Source organism: Zonotrichia albicollis, unplaced genomic scaffold (assembly GCF_047830755.1).
Source record: "Zonotrichia albicollis isolate bZonAlb1 unplaced genomic scaffold, bZonAlb1.hap1 Scaffold_115, whole genome shotgun sequence".
NCBI classification, from domain to species: Eukaryota; Metazoa; Chordata; class Aves; order Passeriformes; family Passerellidae; genus Zonotrichia; species Zonotrichia albicollis.
The window spans coordinates 38,035-64,225 of NW_027428346.1; the positions used below are offsets into that span (position 1 = coordinate 38,035).

Genomic DNA, 26,191 nt, shown 5'->3' on the forward strand with positions numbered 1-26,191 from the left:
CAAATTTCGGGGTCCCCTCGGGGTTTTTTGGGGTCCCCCCAATTTTTCCACTTCCCCAGAATTTTTGCCAATTTTTTGGCCACTTTCACCCCTAAAACTTTGCGATTTCGGCGCTGCCCCCAAAATTCCCTTTTCTCCCCCATTTTCCCACCGTTTCTCGCGGGGTTTTTTGCTTTTTCCCCAAATTTTGGGGTCCCCCTGGAGTTTTTTGGGGTCCCCCCAATTTTCCCACTTCCCCAGTGAATTTCACCCCCCAAAATTTCACGTCTTTCCCCAAAACTTCACGATTTCGGCGCTGCCCCAAAATTCCCTTTTCTCCCCCGTTTTCCTGCCATTTCTCGCGGGGTTTTTTGTGTTCCCCCCCAATTTCGGGGTCCTCTCGGAGATTTTCGGGGTCCCCCCAATTTTGCCACCTTCCCAGAATTTTTGCCAATTTTTTGGCCACTTTCACCCCTGAAACTTCGCGATTTCGGCGCTGCCCCAAAATTCCCTTTTCTCCCCCGTTTTCCCACCGTTTCTCGCGGGGTTTTTTGCGCTCCCCCCCAAATTTCGGGGTCCCCCCGGGGGTTTTCGGGGTCCCCCCTCACCGCGGGGCCGGGGTAGGGCCCCAGCTCGCAGCTCTCCCTCCAGGACATGTTGAGGCTCCGCACGAACTCGGGGTAGAAGCGATGGCTCGTGTTGAACATGGAGAAACCCAGGACGGTGGCCGGAGCGGCCGGCAGAGCGTCCAGCCGGAGCAGCGGGAAGTCCTGTGGTCAGTTGGGGTCAGTTGGGGTCAGTTTGGGCCATTTTGGGTCAGTTTAGGTCAGTTTGGGTCAGTTTAGGGTCACTAAATTTCATTTTGGGTCATTGTAGGCAATGGGTGGTCAAGGGGTCATTTATGGTCACAGTGGCCGGAGCGGCCGGCAGAGTGTCCAGCCGGAGCAGCGGGAAGTCCTGTGGTCAGTTGGGGTCAGTTTGGGTCATTTGGGTCATTCTGGGTCAGTTTGGGCTCATTTGGGGTCAGTTTGGGTCATTTTGGGTCATTATAGGCAATGGGTGGTCAAGGGGTCATTGTGGTCATTTGGGGCCATTTATGGTCACAGTGGCCGGAGCGGCCGGCAGAGCGTCCAGCCGGAGCAGGGGGAAGTCCTGTGGTCAGTTGGGGTCAGTTTGGGTCAGTTTGGGTCAGTTTGGGTCAGTTTGTGTCACTAAATTTCATTTATGGTCATTGTAGGCAATGGGTGGTCAAGGGGTCATTTATGGTCACAGTGGCCGGAGCGGCCGGGAGAGTGTCCAGCCGGAGGAGAGGGAAGTCCTGTGGTCAGTTGGGGTCAGTTTGGGTCAGTTTGGGTCAGTTTGGGCTCTTTTGGGTCACTAAATTTAACTTGGGATCATTGTAGGTAATGGGTGGTCAAGGGGTCATTGTGGTCATTTGGGGCCATTTATGGTCACAGTGGCCGGAGCGGCCGGCAGAGCGTCCAGCCGGAGCAGCGGGAAGTCCTGTGGTCAGTTGGGGTCAGTTTGGGTCAGTTTGGGTCACTAAAATTCATTTGGGGTCGTTTGGGGTCAGTGGTCACTCAGTGGTCACTCAGTGGTCACTCAGTGGTCACTCTGGTCACTCAGTGGTCACTCTGGTCACTCAGTGGTCACTCAGTGGTCACTCATTGGTCAGTGGTCAGTGGTCACTCAGTGGTCACTCAGTGGTCACTCAGGGTCACTCAGTGGTCACTCATTGGTCACTCAGTGGTCAGTGGTCAGTGGTCACTCATTGGTCAGTGGTCACTCCGTGGTCACTCAGTGGTCACTCAGTGGTCACTCATTGGTCAGTGGTCACTCAGTGGTCAGTGGTCACTCAGCGGTCACTCAGTGGTCACTCTGGTCACTCATTGGTCAGTGGTCACTCATTGGTCAGTGGTCACTCATTGGTCAGTGGTCACTCATTGGTCACTCTGGTCACTCAGGGTCACTCAGCGGTCACTCACTGGTCAGTGGTCACTCAGTGGTCACTCAGTGGTCAGTGGTCACTCACTGGTCAGTGGTCACTCAGTGGTCAGTGGTCACTCAGTGGTCAGTGGTCACTCAGTGGTCACTCACTGGTCAGTGGTCACTCAGTGGTCACTCAGTGGTCACTCAGGGGTCACTCATTGGTCAGTGGTCACTCTGGTCACTCAGTGGTCACTCATTGGTCACTCAGTGGTCACTCTGGTCACTCACTGGTCAGTGGTCACTCAGTGGTCAGTGGTCACTCATTGGTCAGTGGTCACTCAGTGGTCACTCAGGGGTCACTCACTGGTCAGTGGTCACTCAGTGGTCAGTGGTCACTCTGGTCACTCTGGTCACTCTGGTCACTCATTGGTCAGTGGTCACTCAGTGGTCAGTGGTCACTCAGTGGTCAGTGGTCACTCATTGGTCACTCAGTGGTCACTCATTGGTCACTCAGTGGTCACTCTGGTCACTCAGTGGTCACTCAGTGGTCACTCAGTGGTCAGTGGTCAGTGGTCACTCATTGGTCAGTGGTCACTCAGGGTCACTCAGTGGTCAGTGGTCACTCATTGGTCACTCAGTGGTCACTCATTGGTCACTCAGTGGTCACTCAGTGGTCACTCAGTGGTCACTCAGTGGTCACTCTGGTCAGTGGTCAGTGGTCACTCATTGTGGTCAGTGGTCACTCATTGGTCACTCAGTGGTCACTCAGTGGTCACTCAGGGGTCAGTGGTCACTCAGCGGTCAGTGGTCAGTGGTCAGTGGTCACTCAGGGGTCAGTGGTCACTCAGCGGTCAGTGGTCAGTGGTCAGTGGTCAGTGGTCACTCAGTGGTCAGTGGTCACTCAGTGGTCACTCAGTGGTCACTCAGTGGTCACTCATTGGTCAGTGGTCACTCATTGGTCAGTGGTCACTCACTGGTCAGTGGTCAGTGGTCACTCACTGGTCAGTGGTCAGTGGTCACTCAGTGGTCAGTGGTCACTCAGGGTCACTCAGTGGTCACTCTGGTCACTCAGCGGTCAGTGGTCACTCACCATGGTGGTCAGGATGTATTTGTAGAACGTCGACGTCATCCCCAGCTCCGAGGCCTGGGGGGGGCACAGGGAGGGTCTGAGCCCCCAAAATTCCCTCAAAAACCCCAAAAATGTCAAAATCCCCCCAAAACTCCCCAAAATCCCCAAATCCACAAAAATCCCCCCAGAAAACAAAAAAAAATCCCAAAAATGCCCAAATTCCCCCAAAACTCCCCAAAATCCCCAAATCCCCAAAAATCCACAAAAATCCCCCCAAAAAACAAAAAAAAAAAATCCCAAAAATGTCCAAATCCCCCCAAAACTCCCCAAAACCCCTCAACCCCCAAAAATCCCCAAAAATCCCCCCAGAAAACAAAAAAAAAACCCAAAAATGCCCAAATCCCCCCAAAACTCCCCAAAATCCCTCAACCCCCAAAAATCCACAAAAATCCCCCCAGAAAACAAAAAAAAATCACCCCAAAATCCCAAAAATGCCCAAATCCCCCCAAAACTCCCCAAAATCCCTCAACCCCCCCAAACCCCCAAAAATCCCCCCAAGAAAACAAAAAAAAAATCACCCCAAAATCCCAAAAATGTCCAAATTCCCCCAAATATCCTCAAAATCCCCCAAAAGCCTTAAACTCCCCAAAAATCACCCCCAAAAATCACCCCAAAACCCCCCCAAAAAAATCAACACAAAATCCCCCAAAACCCCCTCAAAAACCCTCAAATCCGCCCCAAAACTCCCAAAAATCGGCACAAAACTCCCAAAACCCCCCCAAAAATCGGCACAAAACCAGCCCAAAACACCCAAAAATCAACAAAAAAAATTCCCCAAAAACCCGCACAAAACCGCCCCAAAACTCCCAAAAATCCCCACAAAACTCCCCAAATCCACCCAAAAATTGGCACAAAATCAGCCCAAAAATCCACAAAAAAATTCCCAAAAAATCGGCACAAAATCTCCGCAAACCTCGCGAGAAATCGAGCAAAAAACCCTGAAAAATTCACGCAAAACTCCCAAAAATCCACAAAAAAATTTCCCAAAAATCAGCACAAAATTGCTGCAAACCTGGCGAGAAATCAAGCAAAAAACCCCAAAAAATTCACACAAAACTCCCAAAAATCCACACAAAACTCCCAAAAATTCACACAAAACCGCCACAAAAATCCTTACAAAACTCCCAAAACCCACCCAAAAATCGGCACAAAACCGGCCCAAAAATCCACAAAAAAATTCCCCAAAAATCAGCGCAAAATCGCCGCAAACCTCGCGAAAAATCGTGCAAAAAACCACGAAAAATCCGCACAAAACTCCCAAAAACCCCCACAAAACCGGCCCAAAACGCCCAAAAATTAACAAAAAAATTCCCAAAAATCGGCACAAAATCACTGCAAACCTTGGAAAAATCGAGCAAAAAACCCAAAAAAATTCACACAAAACTCCCAAAAATTCACACAAAACCGCCCCGAAACTCCCAAAAATCAACACCAAACTCCAAAAACGCCCCCAAAAATCGGCACAAAACCGGCCCAAAAATTCAACAAAAAAATTCCCAAAAATCAGCACAAAATCGCTGCAAACCTTGTGAGAAATCGAGCAAAAAAACACAAAAAATTCGCAAAAATCCACACAAAACTCCCAAAAATTCACACAAAACTGCCCCGAAACTCCCAAAAATCCCCACAAAATCCCCAGAAAACCCCAAAATCGGCCCAAATTTTCCCAAAATCCCCAAAACCTTGGCGAGCACGAGCCCGGCGGTGGCGGCGCTGCCGTCGATGATGATGGTCGGCACTTTGTCATCCCAAAACTCCCAAAAATCGGCAAAAAACCACCCCGAAACTCCAGAAAATCAGCACAAAACTCCAAAAACGCCCCCAAAAATTGGCACAAAATCGACCCAAAAATCAAGAAAAAAATTCCCAAAAATCAGCACAAAATCGCCGCAAACCTTGCGAGAAATCGAGCAAAAAACCCCAAAAAATTCGCACAAAATTCACAAAAATTCACACAAAACCGCCACGAAACTCCCAAAAATCCTCACAAAACTCCAAAAATGCCCCCAAAAATTGGCACGAAACCGGCCCAAAACGCCCAAAAATCCACAAAACAAAATTTCCCAAAAATCGGCACAAAATCGCCGCAAACCTTGCGAGAAATCGAGCAAAAAAACCCCAAAAAATTCACACAAAACTCCCAAAAATTCACACAAAACCGCCACGAAACTCCGAAAAATCCCCACAAAACTCCCAAAAAAGTCCCAAAACCCCAAAATCCGCCCAAATTTTCCCAAAACCTTGGCGAGCACGAGCCCGGCGGTGGCGGCGCTGCCGTCGATGATGATGGTCGGCACTTTGTCATCCCAAAACTCCCAAAAATCCGCAAAAAACCACCCCAAAACTCCAGAAAATCAGCACAAAACTCCCAAAATCCACCCAAAAATCGGCACAAAATCAGCCCAAAAATCAACAAAAAAAATTCCCAAAAATCAGCACAAAATTTCTGCAAACCTTGCGAGAAATCGAGCAAAAAACCCAAAAAAATCCGCACAAAACTCCCAAAAATTTGCACAAAACTCCCAAAAACCCCCACAAAACCGGCCCAAAACGCCCAAAAATCCACAAAAAAAATTCCCCAAAATCGGCGCAAAACCGCCGCAAACCTTGCGAGAAATCGAGCAAAAAAACCCCAAAAAATTCACACAAAACTCTCAAAAATTCACACAAAACCACCCCGAAACTCCCAAAAATCAGCACAAAACTCCCCAAAACCCCCCCAAAAATCGGCACAAAATCGGCCCAAAAATCAACAAAAAAAATTCCCAAAAATCAGCACAAAATCGCCGCAAACCTTGCGAAAAATCGAGCAAAAAACCCCGAAAAATTCGCACAAAATTCACAAAAACCCAAACAAAACTCCCAAAAATCCCCACAAAACTCCCAAAAATCGTCACAAAACTCCCAAAACCCACCCAAAAATCGGCACAAAATCGGCCCAAAAATTCAACAAAAAAAATTCCCAAAAATCGGCGCAAAATCGCTGCAAACCTTGCGAGAAATCGAGCAAAAAACCCAAAAAAATCCGCACAAAACTCCCAAAAATCCACACAAAACTCCCAAAAATCCACACAAAACTCCCAAAAACCCGCACAAAACCACCCCGAAACTCCAGAAAATCCGCACAAAATTCCCAAAAAAGTCCCAAAACCCCAAAATCGGCCCAAATTTTCCCAAAACCTTGGCGAGCACGAGCCCGGCGGTGGCGGCGCTGCCGTCGATGATGATGGTCGGCACTTTGTCGTCGCGGATTTCCTTCAGCAGCGGCGTCGGGTCCTGCTCGGCGTCCAGGACGCGCACGGAGAGCGCCTCGCGCGAGATCAGGAACTGCCGCACCAGCTCCTCCAAACGCAACAGGCCTGGGAACCCAAAATCATAGGAATTCACCCCAAAATCGGCATCGAAATCGGCATCGAAATACCCGAAATCGGCATCGAAATCGGCTCAGAAATACCCGAAATCTGCCCCAAACCCCAGAGCTGAGCCTCGCGCGAGATCAGGAACTGCCGCACCAGCTCCTCCAAACGCAACAGGCCTGGGAACCCAAAATTGGGGAAATTTAACCCAAAATTGGCATCGAAATCGGCATCGAAATCGGCCCCGAAATACCCGAAATCTGCCCCAAAAACCCCAGGGCTGAGCCTCGCGCGAGATCAGGAACTGCCGCACCAGCTCCTCCAATCTCAATAGGCCTGGAAACCCAAAATTGGGGAAATTTAACCCAAAATCTGCCGCGAAATCGGCATCGAAATCGGCTCAGAAATACCCGAAATCTGCCCCAAAATCTGCCCCCAAACCCCAGAGCTGAGCCTCGCGCGAGATCAGGAACTGCCGCACCAGCTCCTCCAAACGCAGCAGGCCTGGGAACCCAAAAACACGGAATTCACCCCAAAATCGGCATCGAAATACCCGAAATCCGCACGAAAATCGGCACAGAAATACCCGAAATCTGCCCCAAAATCTGCCCCCAAACCCCAGAGCGGAGCCTCGCGCGAGATCAGGAACTGCCGCACCAGCTCCTCTAACCTTAACAGGCCTGAAAATCCCAAAATTGGGGAAATTTAACCCAAAATCGGCACCGAAATCGGCATCGAAATTGGCCCCGAAATACCCAAAATCTGCCCCCAAACCCCAGAGCTGAGCCTGGCGCGAGATCAGGAACTGCCGCACCAGCTCCTCCAACCTTAACAGGCCTGGAAACCCAAAATCATGGGAATTCACCCCAAAATCAGCATCGAAATCGGCATCAAAATACCCGAAATCTGCACGAAAATCGGCACAGAAATACCCGAAATCTGCCCCAAAAACCCCAGAGCTGAGCCTCGCGCGAGATCAGGAACTGCCGCACCAGCTCCTCTAACCTTAACAGGCCTGGGAACCCAAAATTGGGGAAATTTAACCCAAAATCGGCATCAAAATACCCGAAAACTGCATCAAAATCGGCTCAGAAATACCCAAAATCTGCCCAAAAACCCCAGAGCGGAGCCTCGCGCGAGATCAGGAACTGCCGCACCAGCTCCTCCAAACGCAGCAGGCCTGGAAATCCCAAATTGGGGAAATTTAACCCAAAATCTGCCCCGAAATCGGCACCGAAATCGGCCGGAAAATACCCAAAATTGGCCCCAAAATCGGCAGTAAAATCAGCCTCGAATTCGGTCACAAAACTGGTCACAAAAACCTGAAAATCTGCCCCAAAAATCCCAAAATTGACCCCAAAATCAGAACCAAAAACTGCCCCGAAATCGGTCACAAAATCCCCAAAATCTGCCCCAAAAATCAGCACCAAAATCAGCACCAAAACCCAAAATTAGCACCAAAACCTGCCCCGAAATCGGTCACAAAATCCCAAAATCAGCCTCAAAATCAGTACCAAAATCAGCCCCAAAATCTGCCCCAAAAACCCCAAAATCAGCCCCAAAACCCCAAAATCAGCACCAAAACCTGCCCCAAAATCGGTCACAAAATCCCAAAATCAGCCCCAAAATCAGTATCAAAACCACCAAAATTAGCACCAAAATCTGCCTCAAAATGAGCCAAAATTGGTCACAAAAACCTTGAAATCTGCTCTAAAGCCGGTCACAAAAATTGGTAACAAAAACCCCAAAATCAGCCCCAAAATCAGCCCCCAAAATCCTAAATCAGTCCCAAAATCCACCCCAAAATCCCCCAAATCGGCCCTAAAATCAGCTCCAAAATCGGCCCCAAAATCGGTCACAAAACAGCTCCAAAATCAGCTTCAAAAACCTCAAAATCCACCCCAAAATCGGTACCAAAATCAGCACGAAAAACCCCAAAAACGGCAACGAAACCAGTTCCAAAATCAACCCCAAAACCCCTGAAATCTGCCCCAAAATCTGCCCCAAAATTGGCCACAAAAACCCCAAAATCAGCGCTAAAATCTGCCTTAAAATCAGTCACCAAAACCTTGAAATCTGCCCCAAAAATGGTCACAGAAATTGGTAACAAAAACCCCAAAATCAGCCCCAAAAACCCTGAAATCTGCCCCAAAATCAGCCCCAAAATACCTGAAATCAGCCCCAAAATCAGCCCCAAAAACCCTGAAATCAGCACCAAAATCAGCCCAAAATCAATCACAAAACCCCTGAATTTGGCACCAAAATCCACCCCAAAATCAGCCCAAAATCAGCCCCAAAATCCCCAAAATCCGCCCAAAATTGGCCCCAAAATCAGCACCAAAATGTCCCAAATAAACCCCAATAATCCCCATTAATCCCCAATAAACCCCTAATAAATCCCCAATAAAACCCCTAATAAACCTCTAATAAACCCCTAATAAATCCCTAATAAATCCCTAATAAAACCCTAATAAATCCCTAATAAGCCCCTAATAAATCCCTAATAAACCCCTAATAAACCCTAATAAACCCCTATAAATCCCCAATAAAACCCCTAATAAACCTCTAATAAACCCCTAATAAATCCCTAATAAATCCCTAATAAAACCCCTAATAAATCCCTAATAAATCCCAATAAATCCCTAATAAAACCCCAAAAAATCCCCTAATAAATCCCTAATAAATCCCCAATAAAACCCCTAATAAACCCCTAATAAATCCCTAATAAACCCCTAAAAAATCCCTAATAAATCCCTAATAAATCCCCAAAAAATCCAAAAAAAATCCCCATAAAATCCCAAAAAAATCCCCAAGAAATCCCCAATAAAACCCCTAATAAACCCCTAATAAATCTCTAATAAATCCCTAATAAATCGCTAATAAATCCCCAATAAAATCCCCAAAAAATCCCCAAAAAATCCCAAAAAAATCCAAAAAAAAATCCCAAAAAATCCCCAAAAAATCCCCAAAAATCCCCAATCTCTCACACTCAGCCCTGGCGCAGATGAGCGATGCCGGGGGGGGCGCGGAGGCTGCGCAGGAGCCCCCCCAGGGCCCGAATAACCCCATTAATCCTAATACATCCCTAATAAACCCCTAATAAATCCCTAATAAAACCCTAATAAGCCCCTAATAAACCCCTAATAAACCCCTAATAAATCCCAAAAAAATCCCCTAATAAATCCCTAATAAATCCCCAATAAGCCCCTAATAAATCCCTAATAAATCCCTAATAAATCCCTAATAAATCCCCAATAAATCCCCAATAAAACCCCTAATAAATCCCTAATAAGCCCTAATAAATCCCTAGTAAATCCCTAACAAACCCTAATAAATCCCCAATAAATCCCGAATAAACACTAATAAACCCCTAATAAATCCCTAATAAATCCCCAAAAAATAAAAAAAAATCCCAAAAAATCCAAAAAAATCCAAAAAATCCAAAAAAAATCCCCCACCCAACATCCCCCAACCCCAACATCCCACATAAAACCCCAAAAAAATCCCAAATTTCCCCAATTTCCTCACACTCAGCCCTGGCGCAGATGAGCGATGCCGGGGGGGGGCGCGGAGGCTGCGCAGGAGCCCCCCCAGGGCCCGAATAACCCCATTAATCCCTAATAAACCCCTAATAAACCCCTAATAAATCCCTAATAAATCCCAAAAAAATCCCAATAAACCCCTAATAAATCCCTAATAAACCCCTAATAAACCCCTAATAAATCCCCAATAAATCCCTAATAAATCTCCAATAAACCCCTAATAAATCCCTAATAAATCCCCAATAAATCCCTAATAAATCCCTAATAAACCCCTAATAAATCCCTAATAAACCCCTAATAAATCCCTAATAAGTCCCCAATAAATACCCAAAAAATCCCAAAAAAATCCCCAAAAAATCCCCAAAAAATCCAAAAAAAATCCCCAAAAAATCCCAAAAAATCCCCAAAAAATCCCCAAAAAATCCCCAAAAAAATCCCCAAAAAATCCCCAAAAAATCCCCAAAAAATCCAAAAAATCCCAAAAATCCCCAAAAAATCCCCAAAAAAATCCCCAAAAAAATCCAAAAAAAATCCCCAAAAAATCCCAAAAAAAATCCCAAAAAATCCCAATTTTCTCACATTCAGCTCTAGCACAGATGAGCGATGCCGGGGGGGCGCGGAGGCTGCGCAGGAGCCCCCCAGCGCCCGAATCACCCCATTAATCCCTAATAAACCCCTAATAAATCCCCAATAAAACACCCAAAAAATCCCAAAAAATCCCAAAAAATCCCCAAAAAATCCCAAATTTCCCCAATTTCCTCACACTCAGCCCTGGCGCAGATCAGCGATGCCGGGGGGGGCGCGGAGGCTGCGCAGGAGCCCCCCCAGCGCCCGAATAACCCCATTAATCCCTAATAAATCCCTAATAAACCCCTAATAAAACCCCCAAAAAATCCCAAAAATCCCAAAAAATCCCAAATTTTCCCCAATCTCTCACACTCGGCCCTGGCGCAGATGAGCGATGCCGGGGGGGCGCGGAGGCTGCGCAGGAGCCCCCCCAGCGCCTGGCTCACGTCCTCGTTGCTCGGGTACAGGCTGAGCGCGGCCAAGCGGAGCAGGGGCGGCCGGGGGGCGTCCTCGGGGCCCACGCGGATGTGCGGGATCTGGGGACGAAACCAGAAAATCGGTGAAATCGGCACCAAAATCAGCACAGAAATCAGTAATGAAATCCCCAAAATCAGCACCAAAATCAGCAAAAAAATCAGGCCAAAATTCCAACCCAAACCCCTGAAATCGGCACCAAAATCAGCAAAGAAATGAGTGAGAAAATCCCCAAAATCAGCACCAAAACCGGCCCACAAAATCCACCCCAAAAAACCCCGAAATCAGCACCAAAATCAGCAAAAGCAGCAGCAAAATCAGCACAGAAATTAGTAACGAAATCCCCAAAAATCAGCACCAAAATCGGCCCAAAAATCCACCCCAAAAAACCCCGAAATCAGCAAAAAAATCAGTCCCAAAATCCCAAAATCAGCACAGAAATCAGCACCAAAATCAGCACAGAAATCAGCAAAGAAATCCCAAAATCAGCACCGAAACCGGCCCAAAAATCCACCCCAAAAAACCCCAAAATCAGCACCAAAATCCACCCCAAAAAAACCCAAAATCAGCAGCAAAATCAGCACAGAAATCAGCAAGGAAATCAGCAAAAAACAACACCAAAATCAGCACAGAAATCAGCAAGAAAATCCCCAAAATCAGCACCGAAATCGGCCCAAAAATCCACCCCAAAAAACCCCAAAATCAGCAAAAAAAATCAGGCCAAAATTCCAACCCAAACCCCTGAAATCAGCAACAGAATCAGTGAAATTAGCACAAAATCAGCACAGAAATCAGCAAGAAAATCCCCCAAATCAGCACCGAAACCGGCCCAAAAATCCACCCCAAAAAAACCCAAAATCAGCAAAAAAATCAGTCCCAAAATCCCAAAATCAGCACAGAAATCAGCAAACAAATCCCCAAAATCAGCACCGAAACCGGCCCAAAAATCCACCCCAAAAAACCCCGAAATCGGCACCAAAATCAGTCCCAAAATCCCAAAATCAGCAAAGAAATCAGCAACAAAATCAGCACCAAAATCAGCGCAGAATCAGCAACCAAATCCCCAAAATCAGCACCGAAACCGGCCCAAAAATCCACCCCAAAAAACCCCAAAATCAGCAAAAAAATCAGGCCAAAATTCCAACCCAAACCCCTGAAATCAACATCAAAATCAGCAACAGAATCAGTGAAATTGGAACCAAAATCAGCGCAGAAATCAGCAAGGAAATCCCCAAAATCAGCACCGAAATCGGCCCAAAATCCACCCCAAAAAACCCCAAAATCAGCACCAAAATCAGTTCCAAAATCCCAAAATCAGCACAGAAATCAGCAGCAAAATCAGCAAAAAACAGCATCAAAATTAGCACAGAAATCAGTAACAAAATCCCCAAAATCTGCACGAATAATCGGCCCAAAATCCACCCCCAAAAACCCCAAAATCAGCAAAAAAATCAGGCCAAAATTCCAACCCAAACCCCTGAAATCAGCATCAAAACCAGCAACAGAATCAGTGAAATCGGCACCAAAATCAGCAACAAAATCAGCAACAAAATCCCCCAAATCGGCCACAAAATCACCCCAAAAATCAGCACCAAAATCGGCCCAAAAATCCACCCCAAAAAACCCAAAATCAGCACCAAAATGAGCCCGAAAATCGGGGATTTGGGGTTTGGGGGTGATTTTTTTGGGTGGATTTGGGTGATTTTTGGGGTAATTTTTGAGGTGATTTTTTGGGTGGTTTTTAGGGGTTTTGGGATAATTGTTGGGGTGATTTTTTGGGGGATTTTTTGGGTTTTTTTGGGATAATTGTTGAGGTGATTTTTGGGTGGTTTTTAGGGGTTTTGGGGTAATTGTTGAGGTGATTTTGGGGGGGATTTTTTGGGTTTTGGGGTAATTGTTGGGGTGATTTTTTGGGTGATTTTGGGGTTTTTTGGGGTAATTGTTGGGGTGATTTTTTTGGGGGATTTCTGGGGTTTTTGGGGTAATTGTTGGGGTGATTTTTTGGGTGATTTTGGGGTTTTTTTGGGGTGAATTAAAGGATGGGTTTGGGGATTATTTTTGGGGTGAATTTTGGCGTTTTTGGGGTCTCTCACCTCCTTCTCCCCGCAGATGTGACCGAGCTGGGGGAATTTGGGGGATTTGGGGTTTTTGGGGCGATTTTTGGGGTGATTTTCTGGGTGGTTTTTAGGGTTTTTGGGGTGATTTTTTGGGTGGCTTTTGGGTGTTTTGGGGCGAATTTTAGGGTGATTTTTTTGAGTTTCTGGTGTGGTTTTTTTGGGTGTTTTATGGGATTTTTTGGGTGTTTTTGTGGCAATTTTTGTGGTGATTTTCTGGGTGGTTTTTAGGGTTTTTGGGGCGATTTTTGGGGTGATTTTTGGGGTGATTTTTGCACTGATTTTCTGGGTGGTTTTTAGGGTTTTTGGGGTGATTTTTTGGGGTGAATTTGGGCGGTTTTGGGGTCTCTCACGTCCTTCTCCCCGCAGATGTGACCGAGCTGGGGGAATTTGGGGGATTTGGGGTGATTTTTGTGGTGATTTTCTGGGTGGTTTTTAGGGTTTTTGGGGTGATTTTTGGGGCGATTTTTGGGGTGATTTTCTGGGTGGTTTTTAGGGTTTTTGGGGTGATTTTTGGGGTGAATTTGGGCGTTTTTGGGGTCTCTCACCTCCTTCTCCCGCAGATGTGACTGACCGTGGCCGCAGCGGCCGGGCTGGCGGCCGGACCCAGCACCGAGACCACGCCCTTGGGCAGGATCTGACACACTGGAACCCCAAAATCCCGTCAATTCACCCAAATCTGAGCCCCACAATTCCCCTAAACCCTCAACCCCAAATACCCCCAAAATCCCCCCAAAAAATCCCCCAAAATTCCTCAAATTCCCCCCAAATCCCAGCACTGAGACCACGCCCTGGGGCAGGATCTGACACACTGGAACCCCAAAATCCTGTCAATTCACCCCAAATCTGAACCCCACAATTCCCCTAAACCCTGAACCCAAAATCCCCCCAAAATCCCCCCAAAAAATCCCCCCGAAATTCCTCAAATTCCCCCCAAATCCCAGCACCGAGACCACGCCCTTGGGCAGGATCTGACACACTGGAACCCCAAAATCCCGTCAATTCACCCCAAATCCTCAAATCCCTCCAAATCCCCCCGAAAATCCCCACAAAATCCCCTCCAAAATCCCCAAATTCACCCCAAATCTGAACCCCAGAATTCCCTAAACCCTGAACCCCAAATCCCCCAAAAATCCCCACAAAAATCCCCAAATTCACCCCAAATATCAAATCCCAGACCACACCCTCGGACAGGATCTGACACACTGAACCCCAAAATCCCGTAAATTCACCCCAAATCCCATCCCAGAATTCTCCTGAACCCCAAATCCTGAACCCCAGAATGCAAAAACCCCCCAAAATCCCCCCAAAATTCCCCAAATCCAAATCCTGAACCCCAAATCCCCTCCCAGTTTATCCCAGTTCCCTCAATGCACTCACAGCTCCCCCTGGTGGCGCTTTGGGAACTGCAGCGCCCTCCCCGTTTATCCCAGTACAAACCAGTGACCCCAAATCCCCCCAAATCCCCAACCCAGCCCCTCCATTGTCCCCTCCCAGTCCATCCCAGTATATCCCAGTACAAACCAGTAACCCAAGATCTCCCTTTAACCCTTTCCCAGTTCCATTCCAGTTCCCTCCGTGCACTCGCTGCTCCCCTGGTGGCGCCTTTGGGAACTGCAGCGCCCTCCCAGTCCCTCCCAATCCCTTCCCAGTACAAACCAGTGACCCCAAATCCCCCCAAAACCCCCCAAAACCCCCCAAAACCGCCCCCCAGTCCCTCCATTGTCCCCTTCCAGTCCCTCCCAGTACAAACCAGTGACCCCAAATCCCCCCAAAACCCCCCAAAAACCCCCCAAAACGCCCCAAAACCGCCCGAAACCGCCACCCAGCCCCTCCATTGTCCCCTCCCAGTCCATCCCAGTCTATCCCAGTATAACCGGTCCCGTACTGGTGTCGGTGGTCTCGTACTGGTTGTCGCGCTCCAGCTCGAACACCTCGAGCTCCCAGTGCTCCCAGTATAAACCAGTGACCCCAAAACCCCCCAAAACCCCCCAAAACCCCCCAAAACCGCCCCCCAGCCCCTCCATTGTCCCCTCCCAGTCCCTCCCAGTCCATCCCAGTATAACGGGTCCGTACTGGTGTCGGTGGTCTCGTACTGGTTGTCGCGCTCCAGCTCGAACACCTCGAGCTCCAGGCGGGCCGGGGGCCGCCCCCCCCCCGGGCCGTTGACGCGCTCGCGGGCCAGGGCCAGGGCCAGGCGCTCCCCCCGCCCGCAGCCCCCGCGCTCGTCCAAGATGGCGGCTGGGGGGGGGCGGAAATGGGTCAGGGGGCACCGGAAACCCCCAGACCCAAAAAAACCCGATAAAAATCCGATAAACCGCTAAAAAACCACCAAAAAACTGCTAAAAGAGACCCAAAGTTCACCAAATCCCACCCAATCCTCCCCGCGCTCGTCCAAGATGGCGGCTGGGGGGGGGCGGAAATGGGTCAGGGGCGCGGGAAACCCCCAGACCCAAAAAAACCCGATAAAAATCCGATATACCGCTAAAAAACCACAAAAAAACTGCAAAAAATGACCCAGAATGACCCAAAATCCCCCGCGCTCGTCCAAGATGGCGGCTGGGGGAGGGCAGAAACGGGTCAGGGGGCACCGGAAACCCCCAGACCCAAAAAACCCCGAAATTCCCTCAAAAAAACCCGAAAAAAATCTGATAAACCGCTAAAAAACCGCAAAAAAACTGCTAAAAGAGACCCAAAATTAACCAAATCCCACCCAATCCTCCCCACGCTCGCCCAAGATGGCGGCTGGGGGGGGCAGAAATGGGTCAGGGGGCGCAGGAAACCCCCAGACCCGAAAAAAACCCGATAAAAATCCGATAAACCGCAAAAAAACCACAAAAAAACTGCTAAAAATGACCCAAAATGACCCAAAATCCCCCGCGCTCGTCCAGGATGGCGGCTGGGGGGGGGCGGAAATGGGTCAGGGGGCGCGGGAAACCCCCAGACCCAAAAAAACCCGATAAAAATCCGATAAACCGCTAAAAAACCACAAAAAAACTGCTAAAAATGACCCAAAATTAACCAAAATCCCCCGCGCTCGTCCAAGATGGCGGCTGAGGGAGGGCAGAAACGGGTCAGGGACCCCCGGAAACCCCCAGACCCAAAACACCCCGAAATTCCCTGAAATTCCCAAAAAATTACACCAAAAACCCCAAAAATGACCCAAAACGACCCAAAATGACCCAAAATCCCCCGCGCTCGTCCAAGATGGCGGCTGAGGGGGGCAGAAATGGGTCAGGGGGCACCGGAAACCCCCAGACCCAAAAAACCCCGAAATTCCCTCAAAAAACCCCGAAAAAATCCGATAAACCACAAAAAACCTGCAGAAAATGCTAAAAATTACCCAAAATGACCCAAAATGACCCAAAATCCCCTGCGCTCGTCCAAGATGGCGGCTGGGGGAGGCGGAAATGGGTCAGGGGGCACAGGAAACCCCCAGACCCAAAAAAACCCGATAGAAATCCGATAAACCGCTAAAAAACCACAAAAAAACTGCAAAAAATGACCAAAATGACCCAAAATCCCCCCCGCGCTCGTCCAAGATGGCGGCTGAGGGAGGGCAGAAATGGGTCAGGGGGCGCAGGAAACCCCCAGACCCAAAAAAAACCCCGAAATTCCCTCAAAAAAACCCAAAAAAATTCCAATAAACCGCAAAAAAACGGCATAAAACTGCTAAAAATGACCCCAAATGACCCAAAATCCCCCGCGCTCGTCCAAGATGGCGGCTGGGGGGGCAGAAAACGGGTCAGGGGGCACCGGAAACCCCCAGACCCAAAAAACCCCGAAATTCCCTCAAAAAAAACCGAAAAAATCCGATAAACCGCTAAAAAACCACCAAAAAACTGCAAAAAGAGACCCAAAATTAACCAAATCCCACCCAATCCTCCCCGCGCTCGACCAAGATGGCGGCTGGGGGAGGGCAGAAATGGGTCAGGGGGCACAGGAAACCCCCAGACCCAAAAAAAACCCGATAAAAATCCGATAAACCGCAAAAAACCTGCAGAAAATGCTAAAAATGACCCAAAATGACCCAAAATCCCCCGCGCTCGTCCAAGATGGCGGCTGAGGGAGGGCAGAAACGGGTCAGGGACCCCCGGAAACCCCAGACCCAAAAAACTCCGAAATTCCCAGAAATTCCAAAAAAATTACACCAGAAAAACCCCAAAAATGACCCAAAATAACCCAAAATTACCCCAAATCCCCCGCGCTCGTCCAAGATGGCGGCTGAGGGAGGGCAGAAACGGGTCAGGGACCCCCGGAAACCCCCAGACCCAAAAAACCCCGATAAAAATCCGATAAACCGCTAAAAAACCCCCCAAAAACCGCAAAAACAGCCCCGAATTTTCCCAAAATCGCGGTTTTTCGCCCCAATCCTCACCCATGCGCAGCGCGGGGGTCCCGGCCCTGCCCCCGGGGGGGCCCGCGGGGGTCGCGGCTCCCGCCAGGAGCAGCAGCAGCAGCGCGGGGGGGGCGGGGCCCGGCATCGCCCCCTCCTCATTTGGGGGGGGCTCCGGCCGCCTGCGGGAGACCCCCACCCAAATTAATGGAAAATAAACCCAAAAAAAATTCCGAAATTAATCAAAATAAATCAAATTAATCCCAAATATCCCGGGGTTATTGGGGGCGGGGCCCGGCATCGCCCCCTCCTCATTTGGGGGGGGCTCCGGCCGCCTGTGGGAGACCCCCACCCAAATTAATGGAAAATAAACCCAAAAAAAATCCGAAATAAATCAAAATAAATCAAATTAATCCCAAATATCCCGGGGTTATTGGGGGGCGGGGCCCGGCATCGCCCCCTCCTCATTTGGGAGACCCCCACCCAAATTAATGGAAAATAAACCCAAAAAAAATCCGAAATAAATCAAAATAAATCAAAATAATCCCAAATATCCCGGGGTTATTGGGGGGCGGGGCCCGGCATCGCCCCCTCCTCATTTGGGAGACCCCCACCCAAATTAATGGAAAATAAACCAAAAAAAAATCCTAAATAAATCAAAATAAATCAAAATAAATCAAATTAATCCCAAATATCCCGGGGTTATTGGGGGGCGGGGCCCGGCATCGCCCCCTCCTCATTTGGGGGGGGCTCCGGCCGCCTGTGGGAGACCCCCACCCAAATTAATGGAAATTATCCGAAATTAATCAAAATAAACCCAAAAAAAATCCGAAATAAATCAAAATAAACCCAAATAATCCCAAATATCCCGGGGTTATTGGGGGGCGGGGCCCGGCAGCGCCCCCTCCTCATTTGGGAGACCCCCACCCAAATTAATGGAAAATAAACCCAAAAAAAATCCGAAATAAATCAAAATAAACCCAAAAAAAATCCGAAATAAATCAAATTAATCCCAAATATCCCGGGGTTATTGGGGGGCGGGGCCCGGCATCGCCCCCTCCTCATTTGGGAGACCCCCACCCAAATTAATGGAAAATAAACCAAAAAAAAAATCCTAAATAAATCAAAATAAATCAAAATAAATCAAATTAATCCCAAATATCCCGGGGGTATTGGGGGGCGGGGCCCGGCATCGCCCCCTCCTCATTTGGGAGACCCCCACCCAAATTCATGGAAAATAAACCCAAAAAAAAGAAAAAAAAATCCGGAATAAATCGAAATAAACCCAAAGGATCTGAAAAAAATCCAAAAATTAAATGCAAAATAACCCAAAATTATCCCCAAATAAAATCGAAATAATCCCCAAAATAAACCAAAATTATCCCAAAGTTATCCCCAAATAAACTCGAAATAATCCCCAAAATAAACCAAAATTATCCCAAAATAATCCCAAAAATAAACCCAAAATAAACCAAAATTATCCCAAAATTACCCCAAAATAAACTCAAAATAATCCCCAAAATAAACCCAAAATAAACCAAAATTATCCCCCAAAATAAAGCCAAAATAAACCAAAATTATCCCCAAAATAACCCCAAATAAACTCAAAATAATCCCCAAAATAAACCCAAAATAAACCAAAATTATCCCAAAATTACCCCCAAAATAAACTCAAAATAAACCAAAATTACCCCAAAATTATCCCCCAAAATAAACCCAAAATAAACCAAAATTATCCCCAAATAAACCAAAAGAAACCCAAAACGAACCAAAACAACCCCAAAATAATCCCCAAAATCAAACCCCACATAACCCCAAAAATGACCTAAAATAAACCCAAAATTATCCCCAAAATTATCCCCAAATGACCCCGAAAAAATCCCCAAAATGACCCGAAATAAATCCAAATATCCTAAATAATCCCAAAATCACAAAAAATAACCCAAAATGTCCCAAAAGATCCCAAAATGAACCCAAATGAACCCAAACAATCCCAGAATAACCCAAAATAACCCAAAATAACCCCAAAGCAACCAAAAATAACCCAAAAGAATCCCCGAAATAAATTCAAAATAACCCAAAATAACCAAAAATAACCCAAAATAACCCGAAAATGACCCAAAAATGACCCAAAAATGGCCCCGAGACCCCTCCCCAAAACGGGCCCTGCTCTGGGGGGTCCCGGGGTCATTTTGGGCAATTTCGGGTCATTTTGGGCGATTTCGGGGTTTTTTTGGGTTTATTTTTGGGTTTATTTTTGGGTTTATTTTGGGGCTATTTTGGGTTTATTTTTTCGAGTTCATTTTCGGCGATTTTGGGGTTTATTTCGGGTTTATTTTGGGTTTATTTGGGGTTTATTTTAGGTTTATTTCGGGTTCATTTTGGGTTGATTTTGGGGCTATTTTAGGTTTATTTTTGGGGTTATTTTTGGGGTTATTTTGGGGCTATTTTGGGGCTATTTTGGTGTTATTTTGGGGTTATTTTTGGGGCTATTTTGGGGCTATTTTGGTGTTATTTTGGGGTTATTTTTGGGGCTATTTTGGGGTTATTTTGGGGTTATTTTGGGGCTATTTTGGGGTTATTTTGGGGCTATTTTGGGGCTATTTTGGGGTTATTTTGGGGTTATTTTGGGGCTATTTTGGGGTTATTTTGGGGTTATTTTTGGGCTATTTTTGGGGTTATTTTGGGGCTATTTTGGGGCTATTTTGGGGCTATTTCGGGGTTATTTTGGGGCTATTTTGGGGCTATTTTGGGATTAATTTTGGGGCTATTTTGGGGCTATTTTGGGGTTATTTTGGGGTTATTTTGGGGGTTATTTTGGGGCTATTTTGGGCTTATTTTTGGGCTATTTTGGGGCTATTTTGGGGCTATTTTTGGGGCTATTTTGGGGCTATTTTCGGGTTATTTTTGGGGTTATTTTGGGGCTATTTTGGGGCTATTTTGTGGCTATTTTGGGGCTATTTTGGGCCTTTTGGGCCTCGCCCCTCCCCCTTCCCCCCTCTCCCATTTTTGGGGCCATTCCCGAAAATTTTGGGGCCATTTCTGGGGATTTTGGGGCCATTCCCGGGGATTTTGGGGCTCCCCGGGGATTTTGGGGCCATTCCCGGGGATTTTGGGGCCATTTCTGGTGATTTTGGGGCCATTTCTGGGGATTTTGGGGCTCCCCGGGGATTTTGGGGCTCCCCGGGGATTTTGGGGCCATTCCCGGGGATTTTGGGGCCATTCCTGGGGATTTTGGGGCCATTCCTGGGGATTTTGGGGCTCCCCGGGGATTTTGGGGCCATTCCCGAAAATTTTGGGGCTCCCCGGGATTTTGGGGCCATTCCTGAGGATTTTGGGGCCATTCCTGAGGATTTTGGGGCCATTCCCGGGGATTTTGGGGCTCCCCGGGGTTCCCCCCTCCCCTCCCCCATTTCCGGTTGCCCCGGTAACGGTTGCCAGGCAACGGCTCCGGCTCCGGGGATGCTGCGGTTGCCTGGCAACGGCGGGGGGGGGGGGGGAGGGGGGAACCGGGGGCGGCCCCTCCCCCACAGCCCCTCCCCCACTCTGGGGGGGGACGGGACCGGAACCGGAACCGGAACCGGAACCGGGGATGGGACCGGAAATGGAACCAGGACCGGGACCAGAACCGGGAACAGAATCGGAACCGGAACCGGGAGTGGGAGTCAAAACCGGGACCGGAACCGGGATCGATCAGAACCGGGCCCGGAACCGGGAATGGGACCGGAAATGGAACCGGAACCGGGACCGGAACCGGGACCGGAACCGGGAACAGAATCGGAACCAGGGATGGGACCGGAACCGGGAACGGAATCGGAACCGGAACCGGGATCAATCAGAACCGGAACCGGGGATGGGACCGGAAATGGAACCGGGGATGGGACCAGAACCGGGAACGGAATCGGAACCGGAACCGGGAGTGGATCCGGAACTGGGAGTCAAAACCGGGACCGGAACCGGGAATGGAACCGGGACCGGGAACGGGACCGGAACCGGAACCGGAACAGGGAATGGGTCCGGGATCGGTACCGGGACTGGGAATGGACCCCGAACCGGGACCAGCAATGGAAACAGGGCCGGAACCGGGAATGGATCCGGGATCGGGAACGGAACCGGGACCGGGACCACAACCGGGGTCAATCAGAACCGGAACCGGGACCGGGAATGGGACCGGGATCAATCAGAACGGGGACTGGGAACCGGAACCGGGACCGGGACCGGGAATGGGACCGGGAATCGGGATCGGGATCGGGGACCGGGAATCGGGATCGGGAACGGAACCAGAACCGGAACCGGGACCGGAACCAGGACCGGGATCAGAACCGGGACCGGGAATCGGGATCGGGAACGGAACCAGAACCGGGACGGGGATCGGGAACGGGGACCGGGAATGGAACCGAGAGTGGGACCGGGATCGGGACCGGGAATGGGACCGGAACCGGGGATGGAGCCGCGATCGGTACCGGGAGCGAGGATGGGTCCGGGACCGGAACCGGGACCAGGAGATGGAGCCGCGATCGGTACCGGGAGCGGGGCCGGATCCGGGATTGAGGAGCGGGGCCGGTACCGGGGTCGGTTCTGGTTCCGGTACCGGGGATGCGATTGAGGAGCGCGGGGTCGGTTCTGGTTCGGGTTCCGGTTCCGGTTCCGGTACCGGCAGCGCGGGGGCGGCACCGGGAGCGGGCCCGGGGGTGGCTCCGGTACCGGCGGCGGGGGCTGGGCCCGGAACCGGGACCGAGAACGGGACCGATCCCGGTACCGAGGGGCCGAACCTGGGTCCTGATCCCGGTACCGGGGGCGCCGATCCCGGTACCGATCCCGGGTCCGGATTCCGGTACCGAACCCAGATCCCGGTACCGATCCCGAACCGGCGGGGCCATTCCCGGGTCCCGGTACCGATCCCGAACCGGCGGGGCCATTCCCGGGTCCCGGTTCCGATCCCGATTCCCGGTACCGATTCCAAATCCCGGTTCCGGTTCCGAATCCCGGTTCCGATCCCGATTCCCGGTACCGAATCCCGACCTCAAATCCCGATCCCGGTACCGAATCCCGACCCCAAATTCCGGTTCCGGTACCGAATCCCGGTTCCGATCCACAAATCCCGGTTCCGGTACCGAATCCCGGTTCCGATCCCGATTCCCGGTACCGATCCAAAATCCCGGTCCGGTTCCGAATCCCGACCCCAAATCCCGGTCCCGGTACCGAATCCCGGTTCCGATCCCGGTTCCGGTACCGGGGTTGATTTTACGGCGCCCCCTCCCTCCCTCCCCAAATTCTCCCCCAAAAATTTTTCCCCCCAAAATTTCCCAAATTTTCCCTTTTTTTCCCCACAAATTTCTCCTCCCCCCCCCCCCCACTCCCCGTCCCGCCGCCCCCTCCTCAAATCCCAAAAAAAATCCCCAAAAAAATCCCCAAAAAATCCCAAAAAATCCCCCCAAAAAATCCCCCAAAAAATCCCCAAAATTTCCCCATCTCCCCCTCCCCTCTCCCTGTGCCCCCTCCCCAAATCCCCCAAAAAAACCAAAAACAACCCCAAAAAAATCCCCCAAAAAATCCCCAAAATTTCCCCATCTCCCCCCTCCCCTCTCCCTTTGCCCCCTCCCCAAATCCCCCCCCCAAAAAAAACCCCAAAATTCCCTTTTTTCCCCCCAAATTTCCCCCTCCCCCTCTCCCTGCCGCCCCCTCCCCAAATTCCCGTTTTTCGCCCCAAATTTCCCCTCCCCCCCCCCCCCCCGTTACTCACGAGGCCGCGCGGCCGCCGCAGCCCCCCCGGCCCGGGGGTGGGGGATGGGCTCGTGGGGGGGTGGGGGAGGGGCGGGGGGCGGGGCGAGGGGCGGGGCCTCAGGCAGCGGCTCCGTGCGCCGGCGGGAACAGGGGGGGGAAAAAAGGGGAAATTTTGGCCAAAATTTTGGGTTCGCCCCCCCTCGATTTTTAACCCAAAATTTTCCTTCCCCCCCTCCCCGGTTTTGGGGATTTTTTGGGGTTTTTTTGGGATTTTTTGGGATTTTTTTGAGGGTTTTTTGGGGATTTTTTTGGGATTTTTTGAGGGTTTTTTGGGGGATTTTTGGGGGATTTTTTGGGGTTTTTTGGGGATTTTTTTGGGGGATTTTTTTGGGTTTTTTTTGGGATTTTGGGAGGGGGATGGAGACCCCCCCCCAAGGGTGAGACAGTCCGGGGGCGGGGCTTAAAGGAGGGGGAGGAGCTAAAGGGGAGGAGCCAAAGAGGGGAAATGGGATGGGATTGGTGGGAGTGGGCGGGGTTAGAGAGATGTGATTGGCTGATGGGGCGTGGTTAAAGAGCTCTGATTGGCCGCTGTGGGTGTGGCTATGAAGCAGTGATTGACAGCTCTGGGCGTGGCCAAGGAGCCCTGATTGACAGCTTTGAGTGATTGCTATGGGCGTGGTTAAAGTGCAGTGATTGACAGCTCTGATTGGCTGCTGGGGGCGTGGTTAAAGTTCAGTGATTGACAGCTCGGGGCGTGGCTAAAGAGCGCTGATTAGCAGCCAGAGGCGTGGTTAAACAGGGGTGATTGACAGCTCTGATTGGCCGCTGTGGGCGTGGCTAAAGGGGGGTGATTGGCTGCTGTGGGTGTAGCTACAGAGCTCTGATTGACAGCTGTGATTGGCCGCTGTGGGCGTGGCTAAAGAGCTCTGATTGGTCCCTGTGGGCGTGGTTAAAGAGCTCAGATTGGTTGCTATGGGTGTGGTTAAGATGGTGATTGACAGCTCTGGGCGTGGCTAAAGAGCTCTGGACAGCAGCTGTGGGCGTGGCCACACCACTATGATTGACAGCAGTGGGCGTGGCCAACCCAGCCCCTCCCCCTATCAGAACACAACTTTGGGTCGGTTTCTTTTAATTTTAATAATTCATTAACAGCCCCGCCCCCTCCCCCACGGCCCCGCCCCCTTCCCTCCTGGCCCCTCCCCCTCCCCAAATTTTGGGGTCATTTTGGGGGGTCCTAAACCCAAATTTGGGGTCATTTTGGGGGTCCTAAATCCAAATTTGGGGTCATTTTCAGGGGTCCAAATCCCAAATTTTGGGGGATCCCAAACCCAAATTTTGGGGTAATTTTGGGGGGTTCCAAATCCAAATTTTGGGGGGTCCCAACCCCAAATTTTGGGGTCATTTTGGGGGGTCTCAGTCCCAAATTTGGGGTCACTTTGGGGGGTCCTGGGGGTCTTTAGGGGGCTCTGGGACCACCCCAAAATTTTGGGGATTTTTCGGGGGGTCTGGGACCATCTCGGGGGTCCCTCCATGAATTTGGGGGTCCCTGGGGGTCTCTTGAAGGGTTTGGGGGTTTAAATTCTGGGCTGGGGTCTCCTCAGGGGCTGAAGACCCCAGACCCACACCTGGGGTCTCCTTGGGGGTCTCCATTGGGGTCTCTTCACACCCTGAAGACCCCAGACCCACAATTGGGGTCTCCATTGGGGTCTCCATCGGGGTCTCTGAGACCCCAACCAGGGTCTCCCCATGGGGTGAAGACCCCAGACCCACCATTGGGGTCTCCTCGGGGGTCTCCCCATGCACCGATCCCACCACCACAACCTCCCCAGAAGCCCCCAGACCCACAACCACCTTCTCTCCTGTGACCTGGGGGACCGGAGACCCCAGACCCACAACCACAACCTCCCCAGACCCCCCTGAGGAGCCCGATCCCACCACCAGAACCTCGCTGGAAGACCCCAGACCCACCATTACCTTCTCTTCATGGACCTCTGGGACCCCCACCACGTTCTCCCCACATCCTGAAGACCCCAGACTCACAACCATGTTCTCCCCATGGTTTGAAGACCCCGTCCCCATCTCAACCACGTTCTCCCCATGGTCTGAAGACCCCAGACCCACCACAACCTCCTCCTTTGGAACATGTGGGACCCCCACCACGTTCTCCCCATGGACCGGAGACCCCAGACCCACAACCACAACCTCCCCTGACCCCGTCGAGGAGCCCGATCCCACCACCAGAACCTCGCTGGAAGACCCCAGACCCACCATTACCTTCTCTTCATGGACCTCTGGGACCCCAGCCAGGTTCTCCCCATGGCCTGAAGACCCCATCCCCACCATGACCTTCACAATGTCCTGTGAAGGTTGTGGGACCCCTACCATGTTCTCCCCATGGTCTGAAGACCCCAGACCCACCACAAGAACCTCCTTAGAACTCCCCATGCCCACCACAACCTCCTCCTTTGGAACCTGTGGGACCCCAGCCATGTTCTCCTCATGGCCTGAAGCCCCCATCCCCACCATGACCTTCACAATGTCCTGTGAAGGCTGTGGGACCCCTACCATGTTGTCCCCATGGCCTGAAGACCCCAACCCAACCCCAGCCAGGTTCTCCCCATGGCCTGAAGCCCCCATCCCCACCACCACAACCTCCTTAGAACCCCCCATCCCCACCACAACCTCCTCCTTTGGAACCTGTGGGACCCCAACCAGGTTCTCCCCATGGTTTGAAGCCCCCATCCCCACCACAACCTCCTCCTTTGGAACATGCGGGACCCCAACCAGATTCTCCCCATGGACTGAAGACCCCAACCCAACCCCTACCACATTCTCCCCATGGCCTGAAGACCCCATCCCCATCTCAACCAGGTTCTCCCCATGGCCTGAAGACCCCAGACCCACAACCACAACCTCCTCCTTCGGAACATGTGGGACCCCAACCATGTTGTCCCCATGGTTTGAAGACCCCAACCCAACCCCAGCCAGGTTCTCCCCATGGACTGAAGCCCCCATCCCCACCACCACAACCTCCTTAGACC

General features: G+C 50.4%; 1 protein-coding gene and 1 non-coding gene across 12 annotated transcripts in view; both read right to left on the bottom strand.

Annotated features, from left to right (window-relative positions):
• The window catches only part of GRIK5 (glutamate ionotropic receptor kainate type subunit 5), a 51,323-nt gene extending 28,061 nt beyond the window's left edge, over nucleotides 1-23,262 (bottom strand). For 7 of the 10 annotated variants that reach the window (XM_074533855.1, XM_074533857.1, XM_074533856.1 and 4 more), the window contains exons 1-4: nucleotides 10,699-10,795; nucleotides 6,218-6,396; nucleotides 2,999-3,052; nucleotides 588-749 (exon numbers count right to left, since the gene is read on the bottom strand). In XM_074533855.1, the coding sequence (XP_074389956.1) occupies nucleotides 588-749; nucleotides 2,999-3,052; nucleotides 6,218-6,396; nucleotides 10,699-10,780 (477 nt within the window). In that variant the 5' untranslated portion in view covers nucleotides 10,781-10,795. Of the gene's footprint in view, nucleotides 1-587; nucleotides 750-2,998; nucleotides 3,053-6,217; nucleotides 6,397-7,023; nucleotides 7,074-7,358; nucleotides 7,409-10,698; nucleotides 10,796-10,872; nucleotides 11,039-13,069; nucleotides 13,097-13,664; nucleotides 13,736-15,166; nucleotides 15,332-17,468; nucleotides 17,609-23,169 lie in introns of those variants that run through there. The other 3 variants (XM_074533862.1, XM_074533860.1, XM_074533859.1) reach the window with 3 other exon arrangements.
• A 1,272-nt stretch (nucleotides 23,263-24,534) lies between these two features.
• Nucleotides 24,535-26,187, bottom strand: LOC106630619 (uncharacterized). 2 transcript variants are annotated; one of them, XR_012578388.1, is made up of 4 exons: nucleotides 25,833-26,187; nucleotides 25,608-25,802; nucleotides 25,278-25,352; nucleotides 24,535-25,052 (listed from the first exon to the last, which is right to left on the bottom strand). It is a non-coding gene; the product is annotated as an uncharacterized LOC106630619 (transcript). The 2 variants fall into 2 exon arrangements; XR_012578389.1 differs by lacking the exon at nucleotides 25,608-25,802 and having other exon boundaries at nucleotides 25,833-26,178.
• Between the last annotated feature and the right edge of the window lie 4 nt (nucleotides 26,188-26,191).